The sequence below is a fragment of the Pogona vitticeps genome, chromosome 2 (genome assembly GCF_051106095.1).
Source record: "Pogona vitticeps strain Pit_001003342236 chromosome 2, PviZW2.1, whole genome shotgun sequence".
Classification (NCBI taxonomy): domain Eukaryota; kingdom Metazoa; phylum Chordata; class Lepidosauria; order Squamata; family Agamidae; genus Pogona; species Pogona vitticeps.
The window spans coordinates 153,453,692-153,473,980 of record NC_135784.1 but is presented as its reverse complement, the minus strand read 5'-3'; the positions used below and the strand labels follow the sequence as shown (position 1 = coordinate 153,473,980).

Genomic DNA, 20,289 nt, shown 5'->3' with positions numbered 1-20,289 from the left:
GTGACCATTTTCGGTGCCTGTATAGCGAGGAATCCGTCCCTAATCACAGCGGGGAGCCATTTTAAGCACCCAGCGGCCATTTTGAAAACCCGACAATCAGCTGTTTTTGATCGTCGTAAAGTAAAAATCTGTTCCCGAAGCAGGGAACCAATCATCACTAAGCAAAATTCCCCCATTTAGACCATCGTTTTGCGATCGCAAAAACATCATCGTAAAGCGGATTCGTCGTAATGCAGGGCAATCCTTAGCGGGGCACAACTGTATCCTCTCTCAATGAAAGAGGAAAGGGAAGTGAGATATTTAAAGAAAACTAGGAGACAAAGTTGCTGCAAGTGAAGATAAAGGTCATTTGAAAATTAGTTGGCAAAATTTAAGAGAAAACATTTCAAGAATAACTAATTTGTTTCAGCTCAGCTTTTGTGGATCATGTTGGGAGATATAAGAAAGGAAGGAGGGCATATATATATGTTGTGAACATGTGAAATGTGGTAGAAGGAATGATTAAAGACGTAAAGGATATTATGGGTATTGATGTATGATACAAAGTTGTCCAATGATAGCTCTGTTAAAAATGTTTGGAAATATTCAATTAGAATGGGTAAAAAGAGAATTAATTATTATATGGTAACAGTCACAAGATTGGTATTTGCAAGGAATTGGAAGAATAACCAGTTTAAGATGGAGGATTGGTATAAAGAAATGTGGAATATGGCTGTCAATGATAAATTAACATGTACACTGTAAGTTAGAAAAGGAATCTTGAGAGCAAATTATTTTAAGAATATATGGAAAAAATTAGTACATGAATTCAGGGAAGGGCAAAGGTGATAACCCCAAATAATTATATTTGTACTTTTAATATACATAAAGGGGGGAAATCTGAAGGCTAGTGGGGAACACTACGTACATTATGAACTTTGACTTGAATTTGAGTTTTATGTTTGTTATTAGTTCTTTTCCATCTTCTTAATATGTATTATTAAAATATTAAAAATTTAAATGCAGACAGAAGCGCAAATACTGTATGTCCTCCCTGACACCCTCTCCGCTTCAATTTTGCCAGAGTGTTGAACCAGAGTAACGGCTACTTTTTCCTGAAACATTTAAAAATAAAGTCAGACATCCTCTGCTGAGGACCGAGGTTGCATTCTGCTGTTACCCACTGCTTCACACAGCAATGGAGGGGTAACTGTTGCCCCCAGTTTCGCTCGTGCCCTTCAGAGCAGCTGTCGTTTCTTTTCTTTTTTTAATTCTATGTCCACAAAATGTTGCAGAAACAAGGGTTTTGATTAGAAAGTGACTGAAACCTAAATGAATCGAAAGCGTACAAACCATTCAGCCTTCTTCCTCTGCCCTTATTTCTGCGTCCTCCTTGCCGGTGATGTAAGGTGCAGCCTTCCCTACCTTCAAGGAATATACACTGAGAAGCGGAGGCGAGGGACACAGGAAACGAGGGAACGTTCTCCCCGCTTTCCCTCAGACGTTCCTCCGCCCCCGTGGAAGGGGGGGAAGGGGCTGTGGCCGCCATTTTGTTTCCTGGGCAGACGATGGGACAGAATTTTCGCCTCGTATATACTTCTATTTGGGCGTTGCTCGTGCTCTGGAGTGAAGCTCCACTCCAAGCTCTCTCTTCTGTGATTCCTACAGACGGTGAGTCCGGCTTCCCAGGGGCCCCCTCCTCCTCCCCTGTCATGCAGGGCGCTACGTATTCGCGGGAGGCGTCGAAAGAGCCCGCTCAGCGTGGCCAGCCCGCCAGGTCGTGCGCCAGCGCGCCATCGAAGCCAGGCAAGAAGTGCGCCTGCGCATAAACTACATCTTCCTAGGAGAGAGCGGAGGCACCCGCCAAAACTACGAGTCCCAGCAACCTCTAGTCAGAGCAGGTGATGTGTGTTCGCTAGAGCAGACCTCAAGAGTTGTGTGCGGTGGAGCGCTGAGGGAGGGGGGGTGTCCAGGTGTAGTGCTGGAAGTTCCTTGAGAACTGAAGAGGTGGGTGTTAGCTTAAAAACTAAGCAGCTGTATAAAAGGTAAAGGTTCCCCTTGACAATTTTTGTCCAGTCGTGTTCGACTCTAGGGGGCGGCGCTCATCCCCGTTTCCAAGCCATGGAGCCAGCGTTTGTCCAAAGACAATCTTCCGTGGTCACATGGCCAGTGCGACTTAGACACAGGACGCTATTATTGCTTGGTTTAAAACGCAGCTGTATTGCTTGGTTTAAAACAGCGATTCCCAACCTTGGTTAACCCTGGTGTTCTTGAGCTGCAACTCCCAGCCCAGCTGGTGGTGAAGGCTTCTGGGAGTTTCGGGCCAAGAACACCTGAGTTACTCAAGGTTGGGAACCTCTGGTTTACAATATTCAATCTATGGGTTTATATCCACATTTGCTCCTATTATGCACGTGGGGCAAAATGAAGTGTAGAAAGTGACAGATCTGCTTCTGCAACAACAAAAGCGTGCAACTTCCAAGGTGCCACAAGATTCTTCGTTGGTTTTGCTGTAACAAAGGTAACACAGCTGCCTCCTTGGCAACTCCCAAGAAAGTGGGTGTGGGATCCCCAGTCTTCCGCCCACGGACTCTGGTTTCCTACCCTGAGAGGTCGATGCCCATGGATGTTTTGTGGGAACTTGCTGCTCTGTCCCTCTGCTGGCAGATGGGTCTCACCACCCTCTAGAATTGGCGGGGGGAAGGGGTGTTCCAAAGGGGAAGATCCTGCTGCTGGAAACAAGCCTGTTTAGAAGCGATAGCCCCCTTTTCCAAATGCAAAAGCATGTGTTTAGCAAGTCACTTCATGAGGGCTTCCACATGCTTGCTGGATTTCCCCTTGCATGAGTGGCAGGTAAGGAAGAATTTGGCACAGAAGAGACTCTTACTACAACAGGATGCCAGTTCATATTTTTTTGGTGTAGTAAAGTTCCAGTGAAGCAAAGCACAGAGAACATTACTTTAGCCTATTGCCAATCATACTATGTGCCAGAAGAGTAATTTCTCTATGTTTGGCTCCTGAAAAATTGTTCAAATCAATATTTCATATGTAAATAGAGAGACACAGTAATAAACACCTTAAGGCTGCAGTCTTACACACAGTTGCATGTTATTACTTCCCATTGAAGTAATAAGGACTTAGTTTTGAGTAGAGAGATCTGTGTGTCGGGTACATGGCTTCAGAGCCAGAAGTTGGGTCTTTGATTCCTCACTGTGCCTCCTCTGAAGTAGAGCCAGCCTGTGTGGCCTTGGGGAAGCTGCACAGTCACAGGACACACCCAGAAGAAGGGAAGGGTAAACCACATCTGAGTTCTCTCTACAATAATTGAACAACCCTGAAAGGGTCAGTGTAAGTGGAAAGCAACTTGAAGGCAAGTAAATCATACTATTGTGTAAGGCTGAGCCAAACAAATCACAACATATTTCATTTGCTGTGTTAAAATTCTGGGATAGTAATTTTTTCAGACTTACTTTTCTTTTTGAATTCCAGGGCTCACTTTTGAATTAGATTCTTGAGATTATATTTCTTATTATTATGCTTCTCTTACATGAAATAACATTTTCAGGCATTCAGGTTCAATATGCAAATTGTTTGAAGGCAAGTTGTACCCTGGGAGTTGAACACTGGGAGAATCACTGTAAGTTGGAATCAACTTGAAAACGTATTATTATTATTGAATAAACTTCATCCTTAGGCGCAGGCTCAGTGCACACCGTGTTCCAAAACAATGGCTGGGCTAATATACAACTGGAAGCCAGGGTGGTTTATTTTAAGCGGTTAGTCAAATGCAGATTCAACAAAAAGTTAAAGCAGCTGCTTTGTTTTATAGAACCCCCGCTATGAACACTGCATCTGACCAACATCCCTGTGTTTGGATTTCTAGAGTGCGGCACAAGGCCTGTTGTGGATGAGATAGCAACTGGGACTCGGATCATAGGTGGACACGATGCACAGCTTGGGGCCTGGCCATGGCAAGTTAGCCTTCAGGTGTACCACTTCGGTGTAGGATATGTCCATGTATGCGGTGGATCTTTAATTAATCACAATTCGGTGCTAACAGCAGCACACTGTGTTAGAAAATGGACGTATGTATCCTTCAGTTCAAAAACATCTGCCCATTCAGGTGCATTTGGTTCCCAAAGCCCATCAGTCACCTCACAGCATGCATGATTATGTGTGATGGGATTTGTAGTTTAGCAACATTGGTAATCATACTAGATGTACTCCTAACAACCAGAGCTCATCTTTTCTGGATTTGTTTGCTTGTTGCTTGTATTTTTATGGTAATACAGGTTACAATAGTGTGCCATATTAGTAACCAAGCTCAGAAGTGCAAAGAGCTGACTGGTTACTAGCAATATGCAGGCTGCTGTTAAATTCTTAACAGGCCCATATTTGACAGAAGGTTATGTGCAATTATCAACTGCACTGTTGTTGTATTTAAAGTAAATTGTAGGCACAAGGCTGCAGCAAGAGTTATCTTCCACTGCAGTGTCAGAAGGCCCTATTATTTGCATCAGTGGCAACAGGGAATTGGGGAGGGAAGACTTTTCTCCTTTGCTTCTCCGTTGTGTTTTTAACACAAGTCATAAGCGTTCTTCTTAGATTTATTCTCTAGAAATAGTAATTATCCTTTTGCGAGCTCAAATATTCCTGTTCCTCAAAAATGGCAAAAAGCTTGTTTAGAACTCAGCAGAAATCTTGTCACAAAGACCTTCAGATACGTCTAAATAATTTTTTTTCTTTTTCTTTTTTCCGTTTTTCTTTTCGAACAACAGTTGTCCCTTCTGAATCATAAGTGACGTATGTAACTTGCCTTTGTTTTAAAACAGGGTGTGATGTCCCTTGAAATGGCTACTGCTCAAGAAACTCAGGGCCAAAGACTCCATAGGCAGATAGAACAATTTATGCAGTTCTTCAAATGTTGGCCTCGTTTTTGCAGCACGGATTTGATGAACAGCCTTCTGTAATGCTGCCCTTCTTGCTGTTCTTTTTCCAGTTTCTGGAAAGAGCTGCTTTTGCTGAATTTGAAAAGAATTTCCATAGGTGATAATTGTGCTATTTCAGTAAAACACAATAATTTTGTAAATGGTTTTCCTTAGATATGTTTCATGATTCCAAGTTTAATGGGAACCCCTGAACTATTTTTCCACATGTTTTTGAGATTTGTTTAAAATAACTTCTCTGTTTTTTTTTTTTTTTTTTTTTTTTGGTATATCTTTTATTCTTTGGGACAACTGTAACCCTCTTGTTTAATCAGAGACATGTCCCATGGTCCTTGATATTCCACAGGATCTAAGCAAGAGTTCTCAAATGTTTTAGCATTCTATAAATAATCTTCAATTTGACAAAGGATTTTATTGCATCCTAGGGACGCTGGATTTTGGAGGGCTGTGGTTGGAATGCATCACCTTTCTAAACACCAGACACATACAATAAAGAGCCGGATCAGGGCTATTATTATCCACTCCAATTTCAACCACGCTACCTTTGAAAATGATGTTGCCTTGTTCAAGTTAATGGAATCTATCAAATTCAATGAGTATATCCAGCCCATCTGCTTACCTGACGGTCCTCTTGCTGTAACTGACGAGACTCCATGTTACATAAGTGGATGGGGAAACACAATGGAGAAAGGTAAATCTTTACCTTGATATGCTCTCCCAGAAATGCATCCTAAAACATCTCCTTTGTAGATATAACATTCTAATATGTGAAATGGCTTTCATCTTCCCATTCACATCTTCATAACAAATAATTATAGAGATTTTTCCCACCAGGCAATCCTTTTTGTTTATGCATGTTTTAGAGACAATGTGGTTCCTGGGCTCATTATTGAATTGGCAGCAGCAAACTAGGAAAATCTATCTTCAGAGAATATGTCTTTAAATGTACAAAATGAAAAGAAGAAAGTATTGAGTCTTTAAAATGTGTCAACCTGTAAAAGCTTTCAGTGTTCTAAATATCTCTGTTAGTCAACACATTAAAAACAGATCACCTAGTCTATAACAAAGGCTACATGTACTCTGCTAAACTTAAAAAAAAAACAAGATTAAAATACTGCTTCAGGACAATGCAAGTTCTGACCAAGAAAAGCTGCACTGCAGAAGTGGTATCCTGCATACAGACGGCATTGTTTGCATAATATATACAGTATTATAGAGCACATTTTTTTCCACAGAGCTTTTCTAATTTGAATATATTATTATGGTTTTGTTCTGTCAGTTACTGAAAACCTTACTCAGTCACATCTTCAGTTTCTTTAACTGGAGAGGTAGACTGATCTTCCAAACAGGTGAAAAATGACAATTCGAGGCAGGTACCACAATTTAGTAGACACTGCACTTTAGAACTAGAAAACTGGATTTCCTTTTGGAAAACAAAGTTGCAGTTCTTAGGAATTCTGGTATCCCCTCCTGCCTATTCAGTTGACAAGAATTTATCTTGGCCATATGCTTTCAAATCCTTCTGGGTCTGAAGAGATGTGTTAACAAGGAAAGCCTCTGTATTCTCGAAGGCTACCTAGACAATCAGAACTCTTTGAGATCAGAGTATCCAAAGTTTCCAGGCCTCTTACTTGGCTCCTGAGGGTGTGGCAGAAGTGAAGGAAGAGCAATGTTCTTGTGGCCTCTGTGAATCCACATAAATGGGTTTTACTGCGCCTGCACAGGATTTCTCAGAATATTCTAGAGCTTAAAAAGGCGTTATTAGTTGGACGTTGCCCTGTGACATGCATACTCTTCCCACCCGTATTACTCTCAGTTCCTTTTAGCCTCCGCTGAAATCGGACTTCTTGTTGATTAGAGCTTCTTATTGTGATTCTTTCTCATTAATGGTATACTGATCTTTGGACTGTCTATGATTACGCTTTAGGATATGGACTCAAGTTTTTAATTTTCGGACGTTTCCCTCTGAGTTCTTTTTCTTTATTCTCCCCCCCCCCGCCCTTTTTTATGGCCTCCTCAGGCCCTTTCAAGTGCTATGCGACGTGTGCCACTAAAATTCTCTTTTCTGATGGCCACAATCGCTGCTTGTTTTGTTTGGGCAAGAGTCACCAAACTCAGAATTGTCCGGAGCGTAAGAAATTAACAAAACCAGCCCTAAAACTCCAGTTTCAATGGCTGAAATCCCATTTGTGGGAAAGATCTTTAGCTCCGTCCAGTCTACCAACCAGCCCTACTATGGAACTCGCCCCAGTTCCACTGCCTCGGTCTGAATCTTCCATTTCGGTGGCTCCTGCACCCTCACCGAGAGTTTCCTCTAAGGCTCCAAAATCATAGTCACTATTGGTATTGTTGCCGATGGCCTCCTTAGTTTAGTCTAAGACCCAGTCTACTAAAAAACAAAAAGATAAAGACAAGGCCAAACAGAAAAAGGCAAAACAGCCACCTAAATTCCATCAGCCTCGTGATACAATTGTCAATGTCTTCCCTCCATCTCCCATCCTGGATGAATCGTCAAGGGATGTCCCTTACCAAGGCTCCATTTCTGAGACGGGAGAATCGAGTTTCCCTACTCGGGCGCAAGCTTTGGTCTCCATACCGAGCTTGTCGCCAAGTCATGGCTGTTCAGAGATCTACATCGTATCCAGCCTGGCCTTGACCCATTCTAGCCCTGTTTCGACCGGGCGGGTGACCATTATACACCTCTTGAATTCGGAGACATCGATCTCACAGTCCCCTCTGAGAAAGAGGACAACAAAGAGACACCACATCTCTCCACCCCACGGTATCGAGATGTGATATTTGTCCCCCTCTAGAAGCTGTGCCTTTCATGGATATGAACAGCCTCTTTACAATGTCAATCGGTATGTTGACTACCACTGGTATTGATATGAGCAATATGACCCAGCTTTTGCTCCAGAATACTATCAGTATCACAAATGTCTATGATACGCTTACGGCCTGTCTGAATCATTGCTGTCACCGTCTCCCATTTGGAATTGACGTCGAGTTAGTATCGAGCCCGTTCCAGTGGTGTTGAAGTCTAAGAAGTCTAAGCACCGTTTGCCTGTCACTGAAGTACCCCTTTGTGACCGAGCTCCAACTCAACACAAGTCAACTCATTGTGATCCGGCTCAATCAAAACACTCTTCGATACCGACAACTTTGACTTCACACCAGGATGTCTCCTTATCTGCATGGCATCTCGACCATCAGGTCTCAGCTCCTCTGGTTTCTATTTCTAAACATCACCATCGTTCTCCCTCACCAACTCTTTCCATCTCTGAGCAATCTTCTCTTCTGTAGCAATGGTTTCTGATCAGGATCCTCCCTGATCACCATCACATCTACCAACCCCAGATTCTGATGTTGCAGATGTACACCCACTGTTGCCATCTGAAGTTTTTACTTCTTATGCTCAGCTTATTCTTCGTATGGCCAAATCACTAGAATTGCTCCCCCGAAGCATGATCTTATCTTTGAGGACATAAATCAAGAAAAATCTCTGCCATTAAGCTTAACATCCGTTCCAGCAATGATGGATCTCATTAAGGAGTCTTTGGACAAACCTTTGACATCTCTACAGATTCCCAGATGAGTGGAGAACCACTATCATGCTCACGGCACCAATACAACATTCTTGATTAAACATACTCTGCCAAACGCCATCATAGTTCAATCAAATCAATCCAGAGCAGGCAACCGATCCTCAGTTACCCCTACCAATAAATAAGGGAGAAAACTAGACGTACTAGGAAGCCATTTATATTCACTGGCCTCCTTTGTGATGAGAGTCTCCAAGTACCAGGCTGTGATGAGGGCCTACCACAGGCAGCTGTGGAATAAGATCCCCTCTATCCTCCAAGCTGCTCCTGGGGACGTCAGAACTGTGGCTCTTAATACCCATCTGGAGGCCACTACTCTAGCCAAGCAGCAACGTCTGGGGTCCCATCACACTGCTGACGCTGCTCCTAAGTCTCTGGTTTCATCTACCACCCTTAGATGGCATGAATGGCTGCAATCTTTTGGAATCACAGACGATGCTAGGATCCACATCAAGGACTTATCTTTTGACGGCGTAGGTCTTTTCAACAAGAAGACCAATGAGGTAATGGAAAAGTTGCATAAAATCCACAAGATGGCCTGATCATATGCCATTCAGCAACCTAGATATCAGTGCAATCAATGGCGTAAGCCTTTTAAAGTTCATCAGTTTTATCAGCATCCCTACCGCGCCTACAAACCTCCATCTCAGGCTCCTGAGAGATCTAGCTTTGCTCAGCCATCTTCCACTGCTCCTCCTTTCCGATCTCAGGTCCCTGCTCAGCGCAGACAAGGTTTCTGTCAACCTACAAGGAAAACCAAACAATACCTTTGACTCTCCTCTATGGGACTATCCCGAACATTCCCGACTGGCACCCTTTTTTGACAAGTGGTCCACCATCACCAAGGACACTTGGGTGCTAGCCATCATACATTTCGGTTACCTGTTGGAATTCAAGGAGCTTCCTCCTCTCAGTCATGTCAGATCCACAACATACTCACCTGCTCTAGAGGATGAAGTTACACTCCTTTAAAAGTGTGCTATCCAGAGGGTTCCTCCCCGAGATGTTCTTAACGGCTTCTACTCCTGCTATTTCACCCCCAAAAAGAATGGAGGCCTCCGTCCCATTTTAAACCTGCGACTGTTGAACACCTGCATCCATCCAAGGCGCTTTCGCATGGTCACCCTCGAATCAGTCATCCCTCTGCTTCAACCAGACAATTGGTTCGTAGTTATAGATGTACAGGACACTTATTTCCACATTTCATATTCACGAAAATCATTTCAAATACCTCCACTTCCTCTTCATGGACACTGCTTATCAATTCTGTGCCCTTCCCTTCGGCCTGTCTAACACTCCGAGGACCTTTACAAAGTGTATGGCTCCAGTCAATGCCTATCTTCATCTACACAACATCACAGTGTTCCCATATACAGTGGTGCCCCGTATAGCTATACGAAAACATCACTGTGCGGGTAAGGAAAGCCTATTGGAACGCATTAAACTTAGTTTAATGCGTTCCAATAAGCGTGCAAACTTACCCCTCCAGCGATGTTTTCGCGTCCGGCGGCCATTTTGGAGCCGCCGATCAGCTGATCGGCGGCTCCAAAATGGTCGCCGGATGACCCGAAATGGCCCCTATCAGTGTTTTCGCGCCCTCCCCTTGCTTACGGAGGTCGCGAAAACGCTGCGGGGGGGCATTTCGGGCCATTTTAATGGCCACGGATGACCCGAAATGCCCCCCCACAGCGTTTTCGCGACCTCCGTAAGCAAGGGGAGGGCGCGAAAACACTGATAGGGGCCATTTCGGGTCATCCGGCGGCCATTTTGGAGCCGCCGATCAGCTGTTCGGCGGCTCCAAAATGGCCGCCGGAGCCCCAATCGTCGCAAAGCGAGTGCGGCGATTGGGGCAGATCCGTATAGCGATCCCCAAAAAGGGATCGCTATACGGATTCTTCGTTAAACGGTGCACTCGTTAAGCGAGGCACCACTGTATAGACGACTGGTTGATAGTAGCAAGATCACACAGCGCAGCCCTGAAGGACACTACGTTTGTGCTCCAGACGTTGGTGGATCTCGGTCTGAAAGTCAACCACAAAAAATGTCATCTGGAGCCATCTCAGACCATGGATTATATCAGGGCGCGTCTCGATTCCATTGCAGCCCAGGTATTTCCCCCTCTAGAGAGAATACTCAAGTTAAGGTGAGGTATCTGCCCCTTCCAGCATTACAGCACAGTCACCGCTCACCATACACAGCACCTGCTAGGCTTGATGGCATCAACAACTTTGGTCCTTGAACATGTGAGACTGAAGATGAGGTCCTTACGCATGGTATCTATCCAAATTCGACCCTCTGATAGATCATCCTTCAAAGCATCTACTGGTGACTCCAGAACTGGCTGTTCAACTTACCTGGTGGACCTTAGACCTTCACCTTCTAGTAGGCCGCCCATTCAGGCTGCTCCAACTCTTGGTACAGGTCACACAGACGCCAGCACGACAGGATGAGGGGAGCACACTGTGGTCACCGAAAGATCCATGCAAAGCAAAAACCGTGCTGCTTATATACCGCCCCATAGTGCTACAAGCACTCTCTGGGTGGTTTACAAGTTAATTATGCAGGCTACACATTGCCCTCCCCCAGCAAGCTGGGTACTCATTTTACCGACCTCGGAAGGATAGAAGGCTGAGTCTACCTTGAGCCGGCTACCTGGGATTGAACCCCAGGTCGTGAGCATAGTTTTGGCTGCAGTACAGTGGTTTAACCACTGTGCCACAAGGCATTGTGGTCAAGCTCAGAGAGACTGCTGCACATCAATCAACTAGAGCTGCTAGCAGTAATCAAATCTTTCCGAGCATTCCCATTCCTCATAGCTGGTCACGGGGCCCAAATCATCATGGACAATATGACCACCCTGTATTACATCAACAAACAGGGTGGCACCCATTCCTTACATCTTCTCTATCTAGCGATCCAGCTATGGGAATGGTGTTATGATCACCACATCTTTCCAGTGGCTCTCCATGTTGCTACAGAGGACAACGAAGTTGCCAACTGCCTGAGTCGTATTACCACCCAGACTTGAGTAGGCTCTCAACAACACCATCTCTCCCTTCTCTGCAGTTCGTGGGGGACGCCAGGTCTCTACGTCTTCGCCACTCAAACCAACACCAAGTGCAGCAGATACTGCTCACGAGCAAGAATAGGAGACAACTCTCTAGGCGACGCCTTCATGGTAGAGTGGGATGACACTCTACTTTACCTGTTTCCATCCATTCCACTCATTCAGAGGAAGATAATCAGGATCCGTCAACTGAATATAGATGCCATTTTGATAGCACCATGGTGGCCTCGTCAACCATGTTTCACCACTTTTAGAGCCATGGCTTCGGATTTTCTCAGATTACCACTTCAACCTTCCCTCCTCACTCAGGACGAAGGTTGGATTTGCCATCCTGACCTCAGCACTCTACACCTCACTGTGTGGAGAATTCTCCCAACGTGGCTGAAGTCCTGAATAGAGCAAGGAAGCCCTCTACCCAATGACTGTACTCATATAAATGGAACTTTTTCCTCAAATTTGCTGCATTGCAGATATTGTCTATGGTCCCAGTTTCCCTGGACACCCTTCTTAAATTCCTTGATTACCTGTGTGACCAAAGTTTGGCCCATTCAGCGTTAAAAGTTTATATTTCTGCGATAGTTTCATACCAACCTGAAGGGTCTGAAGCTTCTCGTTTATTTTCTCATCCTATGTCAAAGATATTTTTGAGAGAATTACGAAATATGCGTCCACCTACTTGACCTCCACTCCCTCAGTGGTCTCTTCAGGTCGTTCTCCGTGCACTGACTCATCCTCCGTTTGAGCCCATGGCTTCTATGCACCTCAGACTTTTCTCTATTAAGACTTGGTTCCTTGTGGCGATAACCTTTGCACGTCGAGCAAATGAACTGGCCGCTCTTCGAGCTGATGCCCCTTATATTCATTTTTTTCCAGACAAGGTTGTGTTATATCCAGATGTGTCTTTCCTTCCCAAAGTGATCTCTGATTTCCATGTTAATCAACCTCTAATCATCCTGACATTATTTCCGAATCCATCTCCACTCCCTTAATGTTCATAGTGCCCTGGCATTTTACGTTTCCAGAACTAAGGAACTAGTTCCAGAACTAAGGCACTAAGGACTTCCGTATTTCTCCCAGACTTTTTGTCTGTTTCCATGGCCCACAAAAGGGTTCTCCTGCCTCCTCACAGACACTCTTGAGGTGGATTGTCTCGGCCATTACGTTGGCCTATGACTTAGCGGGCAAGACTCCGCTAGAGGTGCTAAAAGCGCACTCGGCTAGAGTGATGGCAACGTCTACAGCTTTGTTGTGTGGCGTTGAAATCCCTGACATTTGTTGAGTGGCTACTTGGTCTCCACCCTCGACTTTTGTGGCGCACTATCGTCTTGACGTCAGGGCCAAGAAGGAAGCAAGTTTCAGAAGAGCTGTGCTGACTTCATTGTTGGTGTGATGACTCTCCTTCCAGTAAGTGAGCTTGCTAGTCACCCATTTGTGTGGATTCACAGAGGCCACGAAGAAGAAAGAGAGGTTACTTGCCTGTAACCATGGTTCTTCAAGTGATCCTCTGTGAATCTACACATCCTGCCCAGCCTCCCCGCTGTCTGTCACTTGTTGTCTTGAGCTTTGTGATAGTCAGAGCTTTGACAGTGACGGACATTCGGAACTGAGGTGATATGAGCGGGCAGAGCATGCACGCCACAGGGCAACGTCCTACTAATAATTTCTTTTAAAGCTCTAGAATATTCCGAGAAGTCCTGCGCAGGCACAGTAAAACCCATTTGTGTGGATTCACAGAGGACCACTCGAAGAACCATGGTTACAGGTAAGTAACCTCTCTTTCTTGTTCCTTCTTTTTAGTTCTCAACTCCCAACATCAGAAGAGTGATGCACAGCTTTCCACAGGGATTTGGAAGGGGGAGGAGTCAAAATCAAAGCTCTCTCCGTGACCTTAGAGAGAGAAGGATGGCAATACTTTCATGGCCCTCGGCACACTTCTCAGAGGCCATTGGAGGGCACTGAAAATGGAGCAACAAGCATAGAGACACAGCCATTAGCCAAGAGCAAAACTGTTTAATTTAATGCTATCACATTATTCCAGATACTGTTTTCAGATATTTCATCTCAAGGTGCTTAGTCAGGTTAGCCAGCAATTCAACGTTGTGGAAGCAATTGTCCAAAGTACCTGAAGGGCAGTGGATTTCCAAAGGCTAGTACTTCCCTGGGCCAGAATATCTACCTGTCTTGTGCTTTTAATATAAGAAATTAAAAGAACCTTTTAGTGGAAAGATTTAAACAGAGGGAATCGTATACATTTTTATACATAATGAATACAGTACAGCTGAACCTGCTAGCTCTTCGCTATGACTTTTATGTTTTGAGAGGCTAATGTTGGTCTGTTGCTACTTTCTGCCAACATGAATGAAATATTCTTTAACATATCTTTGTCAGAAACTACAGGGAAAAGTCAATCTGCAGTCTAACTTTCATATAAATAGCGAAAGGTATTTTGGACAGAGTCATATTAAAGCTTAGTGTAAGCATCCCAAATGATGGCTTACCTTACATCTAACATTACTTAGCAATGACAATAATGTTTGCATTCATTTTACTATCTTTACATGAAACTACACTTGTTACTACCACTGCTGGAAAGATAAAAGAGTAACACAGAACATTAAGAGTAACAGTCCTGTATGTAAAGTGCTATATATACATAGAGACTAGCAAAGAGTTTTAATCTTACTCTGGCAGCCAACGTACCTTCTCTTGACCACATACATGGAAGCTGCAGACCTGGTATATGGGATCCAGGAGCCATCACTAATCAGCATGTTTGCATGTTGGCCAATACTGTATATTAAATAAGAGAATCATATTCAAGCTTTTTCCTGATTTTCATTATAGGTAGACACAGAGATATATTGCAGGAAGCACAAGTTGATATTATTCCATTAGCTGTTTGTAATAGCCATGACTGGTACGGAGGAACGATAAAAGATGATATGCTCTGTGCTGGCACTGAAAGTGGAGGTATTGATAGTTGTCAGGTAAGCAGAGATGAATTGTTTTATTGTAATGCATGCTATTGTGTAGATGTTATATCAAACGGTGATATAAACTGTGTCGTGTATCAAACAGGTGAGCATTACTCTTCTCAAGAGTAGTGTGCACATAATTGCGGTTACAGCATTGTCCACATATTGGATCGACCTGCTTCTACGGTCTAACCAAAGCAGAATTACCCAGTTTAGAGTTCAAGAGAAAGCAGTCTTTTCTTCTGACAGTTTATGAGAGGCATATCGTAACACTTACTTGCTTGCAGTACATCCAAATGCTTTGAAATAAGACAAGCAGCACTTAATCTATTTATTATTTATTTATTAGACTTCTATACTGCCGCTTTAGTGCAATGCAATATTCTGGGCAGTATACAACTTCAGCCATTTGTTGTGTGTTTTATGTTCCAGGGAGACAGTGGGGGACCTCTCATGTGCTATTTCCCAGATGCCACCAAATACTACCTGATAGGAATCACCAGCTTTGGTTTTGGTTGTGGCCGGCCAAAACTTCCAGGAATTTATGTACGCACTGCCCATTACAGAAGCTGGATAAATTCACAAGCTATTCTATTTGACAAAGCCTCCACTATGAAGGTTCCACGTGTTCTCATCTTCTTGATTGTACAGTGGGTAATTTTCCATAATGTTCTGTGAAAAAGAAAAACCTCCATTGTTCTGGAATGACCTCAAATTGCTTTTCAAAATTATTAGTTCATGGTGTAACAAGTACATTTAGCACAATCTATTATTTTTACAACATGCCATATAATCCTGTTCTTTGCTTTCCTGTCAAATCGCTTGTGTAGTACAATATAGAGAAGGTCTACATGACAAATATGAGATGTTGCCATTGCACTTTAAAACAAAATATATATTTCATTTCTATGCAGAGAGCATATTTGGAATTCAAATGTTAGTATGTGGTATTTCTTCAGATCTCGTATTCCCAAGCAATAGAGACCGAGGGGAGGGGATATAATTGTTCATTTTACACACATTGAGCCTGTCAGCATTTGCTCACAATTGGTTCCATCTTTGTGGGATCTGTTTGGTTATTTTTTTACTGCAATTGTCAGATGTACCAATTTCATGCAAATCCCAATATCTAGAATGAAAGAACACTGAGCACAGAGTACCATGTTTTAAGTGTCTGAATAGAACAGAACTCACAGACCCTCAACATCCATATCCATTCCTGATTGAATTATGAGTTACTGGTGAGGTCCAGAGATTTAACCATCTAAATACTGAAGTGACAACCATAGTTAACAATAACGGAATCTACAGCCCAAATCCTATTGCTGCTGTGTGCAAGTTAATTTGCCTAATTCCTCATAATGTGTTTCCTGGCATGTGCCTCATTGCACAATCAGGCACGTGACCATCACCTTATAACTGAGCAACAATTTGTCATCAAGACTTACGCAACTTTCCTTAGACAGGTATAAATCAGATATTTGGATTTTGGCTTCCATTACTCTATAACTATTACAAGATAGGTGAGCAACTAGTATGACCAGTGCACACAAATAGTTACATCATTATCCCAGGTCTGGGAGGTACTTTGTTAACATTTAGCTGTTATTGGTCCCAAATATAAGAAGCAACACTAGATGCCTGCAGGTGAAACAGTTTATGTTTGCCTCCATATGAACAATGTCATGAAGCACTGTTGAAAACTGGTTTCACAATAGAAACAGCATAGCTGTCTGGGTATCTGCATATAACTGGATTGTGCATGAATAGCACAGAATCCCCATGCCTGAGACTTTTTGTGGTATATGCCCTTGTCAGATTTAAAGTCAAAAGTCACAAGCTTTTACATAAAAATTATTTACAGAAAAGGAAACTAGTAGTATTGCGTGCTTGTTTTGGATTGAGGCAGAGATGTTGGTAAGTCTGAGTCCGAGTCTTAGAGTCCGTGTCCCAAATCCAAGTCGCAAGTCCCCACCTGGGGAATTCTGAGAGTTGTAATCCCCCCAAAAATCCCAGTAAGGTTAAAAAAAAACTGTGTTGCTTCCTTGGCTCCTTGGCTGTTTACTGCCTGAAAAACACTCTTCCTCCACAAATCAAAAGATTTTTTCCGGGGGGGGGGGAGAAAGAGAGAGAGAAAGCAGGATAGGCAGGCAGTCTTTCAACTGAACCAGTCCCTGGGTATGCGTGCTCCCCCTTTCCCACGCAACCTGCCAGAAGAAACCTAGAAATTCAAATGAAAATTCCCCCCTCCCATGACCACTACCATCCCCTTTCTCCCCTTATCATCTATGTCCACTTCCATGTTGGCCCCGTTGCTCCTCCCTGCCCCAGCTGGGCAGGAACGGCCACTGGTGATAGTGCCAACAACAGCGGCTGCCAGCTTGGATTTGTGTGTCCCTTGGCAACTGCTGTGGAGGCCTCCGGTGTTCATGCGTCTGGGTGCAAGGCTCTTGCTCAACTGCTAGGAGGGGCTAGGGAGCAAGGAGGGCAACCGTGGGAGTGTGTTCCTCTGTGTCCTTCCCAGCGCTTCTTCCACAAGTATTGTTTATTGATTGCCAGGAAGGAGGGAGGGAGAGGGAGAGTGTGTGGGCTAGGGACTTGAAAAGGCAACTTGGAAAAATAGGTTGAGTCCAAGTCTTTTTTTTTTAAAAAGCAACCAAGTTGAGTGTGAGGTTGCTGGTGCAACTTAAGTCAGACTTGACACCGAGTCACGAGTCCCCATCCCTGGACTGAGGTTAATTATAGTTCAATAATCAGCACCCCACTCACACCCTGGGAGTTCCCTTTGTGGCTGGGGTGGTGATATATAAATAATTAGAAAGATACACACACCACAGTGCAGGACTGCTGTACTGTGGTACCAAATCAGTCATCTCCCTGTCTCGTAGGCCAGAATGCTGGCAGTCCAGCAGTAAGGTACCATTGTCTTGTTGTGTTGTTTGCTGTGATCAGATGAACAGGAAGTTGCTTGCCCAGCCCTGATCAGCACAGTATGTCACTGGGAGAGTGGAAGATTACCACTATATCCCCAAGTCATAGGGGGAAAATGAGAATAGGAAATATGTATCCCCCCCCTTGCTCACCCTAATTTCACTCCTGTCAGCATGCTTTAGACCATGCAGAGTGCTGAATAGCTCCACAGTGGTCAAAACATGTAACATTTGCAGCATATAGGGCTTGGGATTTAAAAATAAAGAATGGGAAATACATGCGCCCTTCGCCTCTTGGAGACTGGATTATTAAAGCTTCATTGAGCTCAGTAAATTTGCTGGGGGAGGGAGCTGACAATTTGTTTCTGATTTTTGGTGCTACTATAAATTACTGACCTACAGGAGAGTCTGTCATTACCAGTCCTGCTCAGGTCTTCCAAACTCGGTGCTTTGGCTTCGTTTATTAAATCACTTCACAGAGACAAATTTGTGGAGAGAATAAATTTGGTATTCTGTGGCTCTCACCAACAAACATGCTTGTAGATTGCAGAGATCTTCATGTACATTGGAGAAAGCTTAAGCGTATCCAGAAATTACTGTATCTGGGAAGCACCATTTTGTTACTCAACTCCAAGGAATGTGACAACAAATTCAGTATGAGAAAGAATGATTTAATCAGATTTGCTGTGGAATGATGTAATTTCCAAAATAATCTCACAATAATCTCAAAACTGTCCAGTATATGTAACAAGGCTGCACTATCACAACAAATACATATATTCTCGCCCTTAATATCTTATTTAAATATATTAAATGGCAACATTTGAAGGGCACAATTGGAATGATTCGGTATTAACAAAAATAAGGCTACATTTGTTGATTTAATCTTAATTGTGTACTTAAGAATCTAGCAGGTATCAAAAAAACCTTTAAGATTTGTGGAAAACTAGAAACAAATAGATTATCATTATCCCTCATATTTTATAGTGAATGCAATTAGTCATTCATTTTTCTGTGAACAATGCTAAACAACTTTCTCAAAAATATTCTTGATTTTCTTTTAAAATTATGCCAAATGTATAGAAATAGATCTTAATTTTCTTGAGCACCTCATAAAAATATAAGCTTTTATATCAGAGAGAGGGAAAATATGTTTACTAAAACTGTATAAACATATAAAATACCCATAAAAACTGAATTATAGAATTTCTAGAGGTAATATTTCACTTATAAAAAATATATCAGGCTGTCTAATTCAACTGGATTACTTCCTTATAAAATCTGGAATTTCAACAAATTTGATCAACAAATAGTTTACAAATGCAGTCTTGTAATTTAGTAACTATATATATATAAATTAGAAACACTAGATTTTACCTTTGGTATGTAATTTTAACTTCATTTTTGTTTAAAAGAGGGGCTGAGCTTAAGAATTTAGAATTTCTATGCAACTAGAGCAGGCTCTTCAAACAACGTGTAACACTGGCTCTCTTGAAACAATCATTTATGTTTATCTGAAAAGATTTTTTTTCTATCCAGTGATCAGACAAACACAAATAACCCTTTGAACATCCAGAAACACTTGTCATATAAAAGTATCAAAACATTGGTATCAGTACTGATACATCATCTACTCTTCAAGAATTTTTCATGATCATATCCATGTGTCTCTGCCTTTACCAACACTGATAAATGTAATGCACTTTTAAAGCAAATTAAATTGTCTGTTAAAAGCAAATATCTAGTGAAGTAGTGGCCTTTATCTTCTCAACACACAAATTAAAATTTACAATTTGAAGCAAAAATATTTACATACAAATAACTGAAAATCCCTCTTACTTTAAGAGTCTTTGCTTTGCGTAACCTGACCACACAGGTGATCAAAAGCAGCATAGCTAGAGGGAGCTGGGCTCCATGCAAGCAAGGCCTTGAGCAAACAGGATTTCTAGGCACGTGGATACAGCATTTGCTGTCATACATGGATTCACACTGCAGTTGTACAATTCAACATGTGGATGGTTGAGGGCCAAATCTGTTGTCACCTGTGCATCTACCTTGCAGAGAAGAGCCCTAAAGTGAAGGGTGCTTAAGAAAACTGTATATCAAAGATTTAACAAATTTGAAACTATGCTGGTTAAATACGTTGATAGAAATTTACAGCTTAAGGCAAAAGATTCAGCTGTTTTGCAATGAACTGCAATTGAGTGTTAAGCATTTAAATATCCAACTGCAGTTCAAGAAGCTCCATTCTTGATTGACAGAACATACATGTCCATTTCTCCTGATTAAACGTACGATTCCAGTTGTGCGGGTGGAACTCTTCATGCCTCCTTTTTGTACAATACCAACAAGCATGTCCTAAATGAAATCTTTGCTGTCTTTTTTAAATTGTAGAATTTGAGAAGAGATGCATTTTTGAGCTTTCACTTTAATTTTGTAAATGTTGATGTGAAAGATTCCCACCAGAATTCTGATATTTCTGAAAAGTATGTTTTCTTTTCCTTACACATTTTTATGGCAATAAAGATCTTTCAATGTTTTTAGTTCTTCAATTAAAGTTTTGTTCTGGTTTTCAAGAACAGCAACTCGATTTTCAAGACATTTGACATATTCTTTCTTCTTTCTACGGCATTCCCGAGCTGCTTCTCTGAAATGCAAAAGCAAAATTTTATGAATTTCCACATAGAAGTAAAAGTAGTTTGGGAACAGTAACATTGTCCACTTTTCTATCGTAACTAAGGTTTGTCTTGAGGTGATAGCTGCCATGATCATTTCAATGATTAGAGTAAA

General features: G+C 42.5%; 2 protein-coding genes across 14 annotated transcripts in view; one reads left to right on the top strand and one right to left on the bottom strand.

Annotated features, from left to right (window-relative positions):
* The first annotated feature begins 28 nt into the window (after nucleotides 1–28).
* LOC110074188 (transmembrane protease serine 12) lies at nucleotides 29–20,038 on the top strand. Its single transcript, XM_020784169.3, has 5 exons — nucleotides 29–1,650; nucleotides 3,863–4,064; nucleotides 5,351–5,616; nucleotides 14,439–14,581; nucleotides 15,002–20,038. The coding sequence occupies exons 1-5, from the start codon at nucleotides 1,548–1,550 to the stop codon at nucleotides 15,245–15,247; spliced, it is 960 nt and encodes a 319-aa protein (XP_020639828.3). The 5' UTR covers nucleotides 29–1,547; the 3' UTR covers nucleotides 15,248–20,038.
* Nucleotides 18,150–20,289, bottom strand: part of ATF1 (activating transcription factor 1) — a 44,102-nt gene continuing 41,962 nt past the window's right edge. For all 13 annotated transcript variants that reach the window (XM_020784245.3, XM_020784229.3, XM_072990906.2 and 10 more), the window contains one exon: nucleotides 18,150–20,146. In XM_020784245.3, the coding sequence (XP_020639904.1) occupies nucleotides 20,002–20,146 (145 nt within the window). In that variant the 3' untranslated portion in view covers nucleotides 18,150–20,001. The remainder of the gene's footprint in view (nucleotides 20,147–20,289) is intronic.

Bases quoted from the DNA above. Each gene is read 5' to 3' on its own strand.
- LOC110074188 (XM_020784169.3), top strand. From the start codon at position 1,548: ATGGGACAGAATTTTCGCCTCGTATATACTTCTATTTGGGCGTTGCTC. The intron at 4,065-5,350 runs GTATGTATCCTT...ATTGCATCCTAG, and splicing joins CACTGTGTTAGAAAATGGAC to GGACGCTGGATTTTGGAGGG. The intron at 14,582-15,001 runs GTAAGCAGAGAT...TTTATGTTCCAG, and splicing joins GAGGTATTGATAGTTGTCAG to GGAGACAGTGGGGGACCTCT.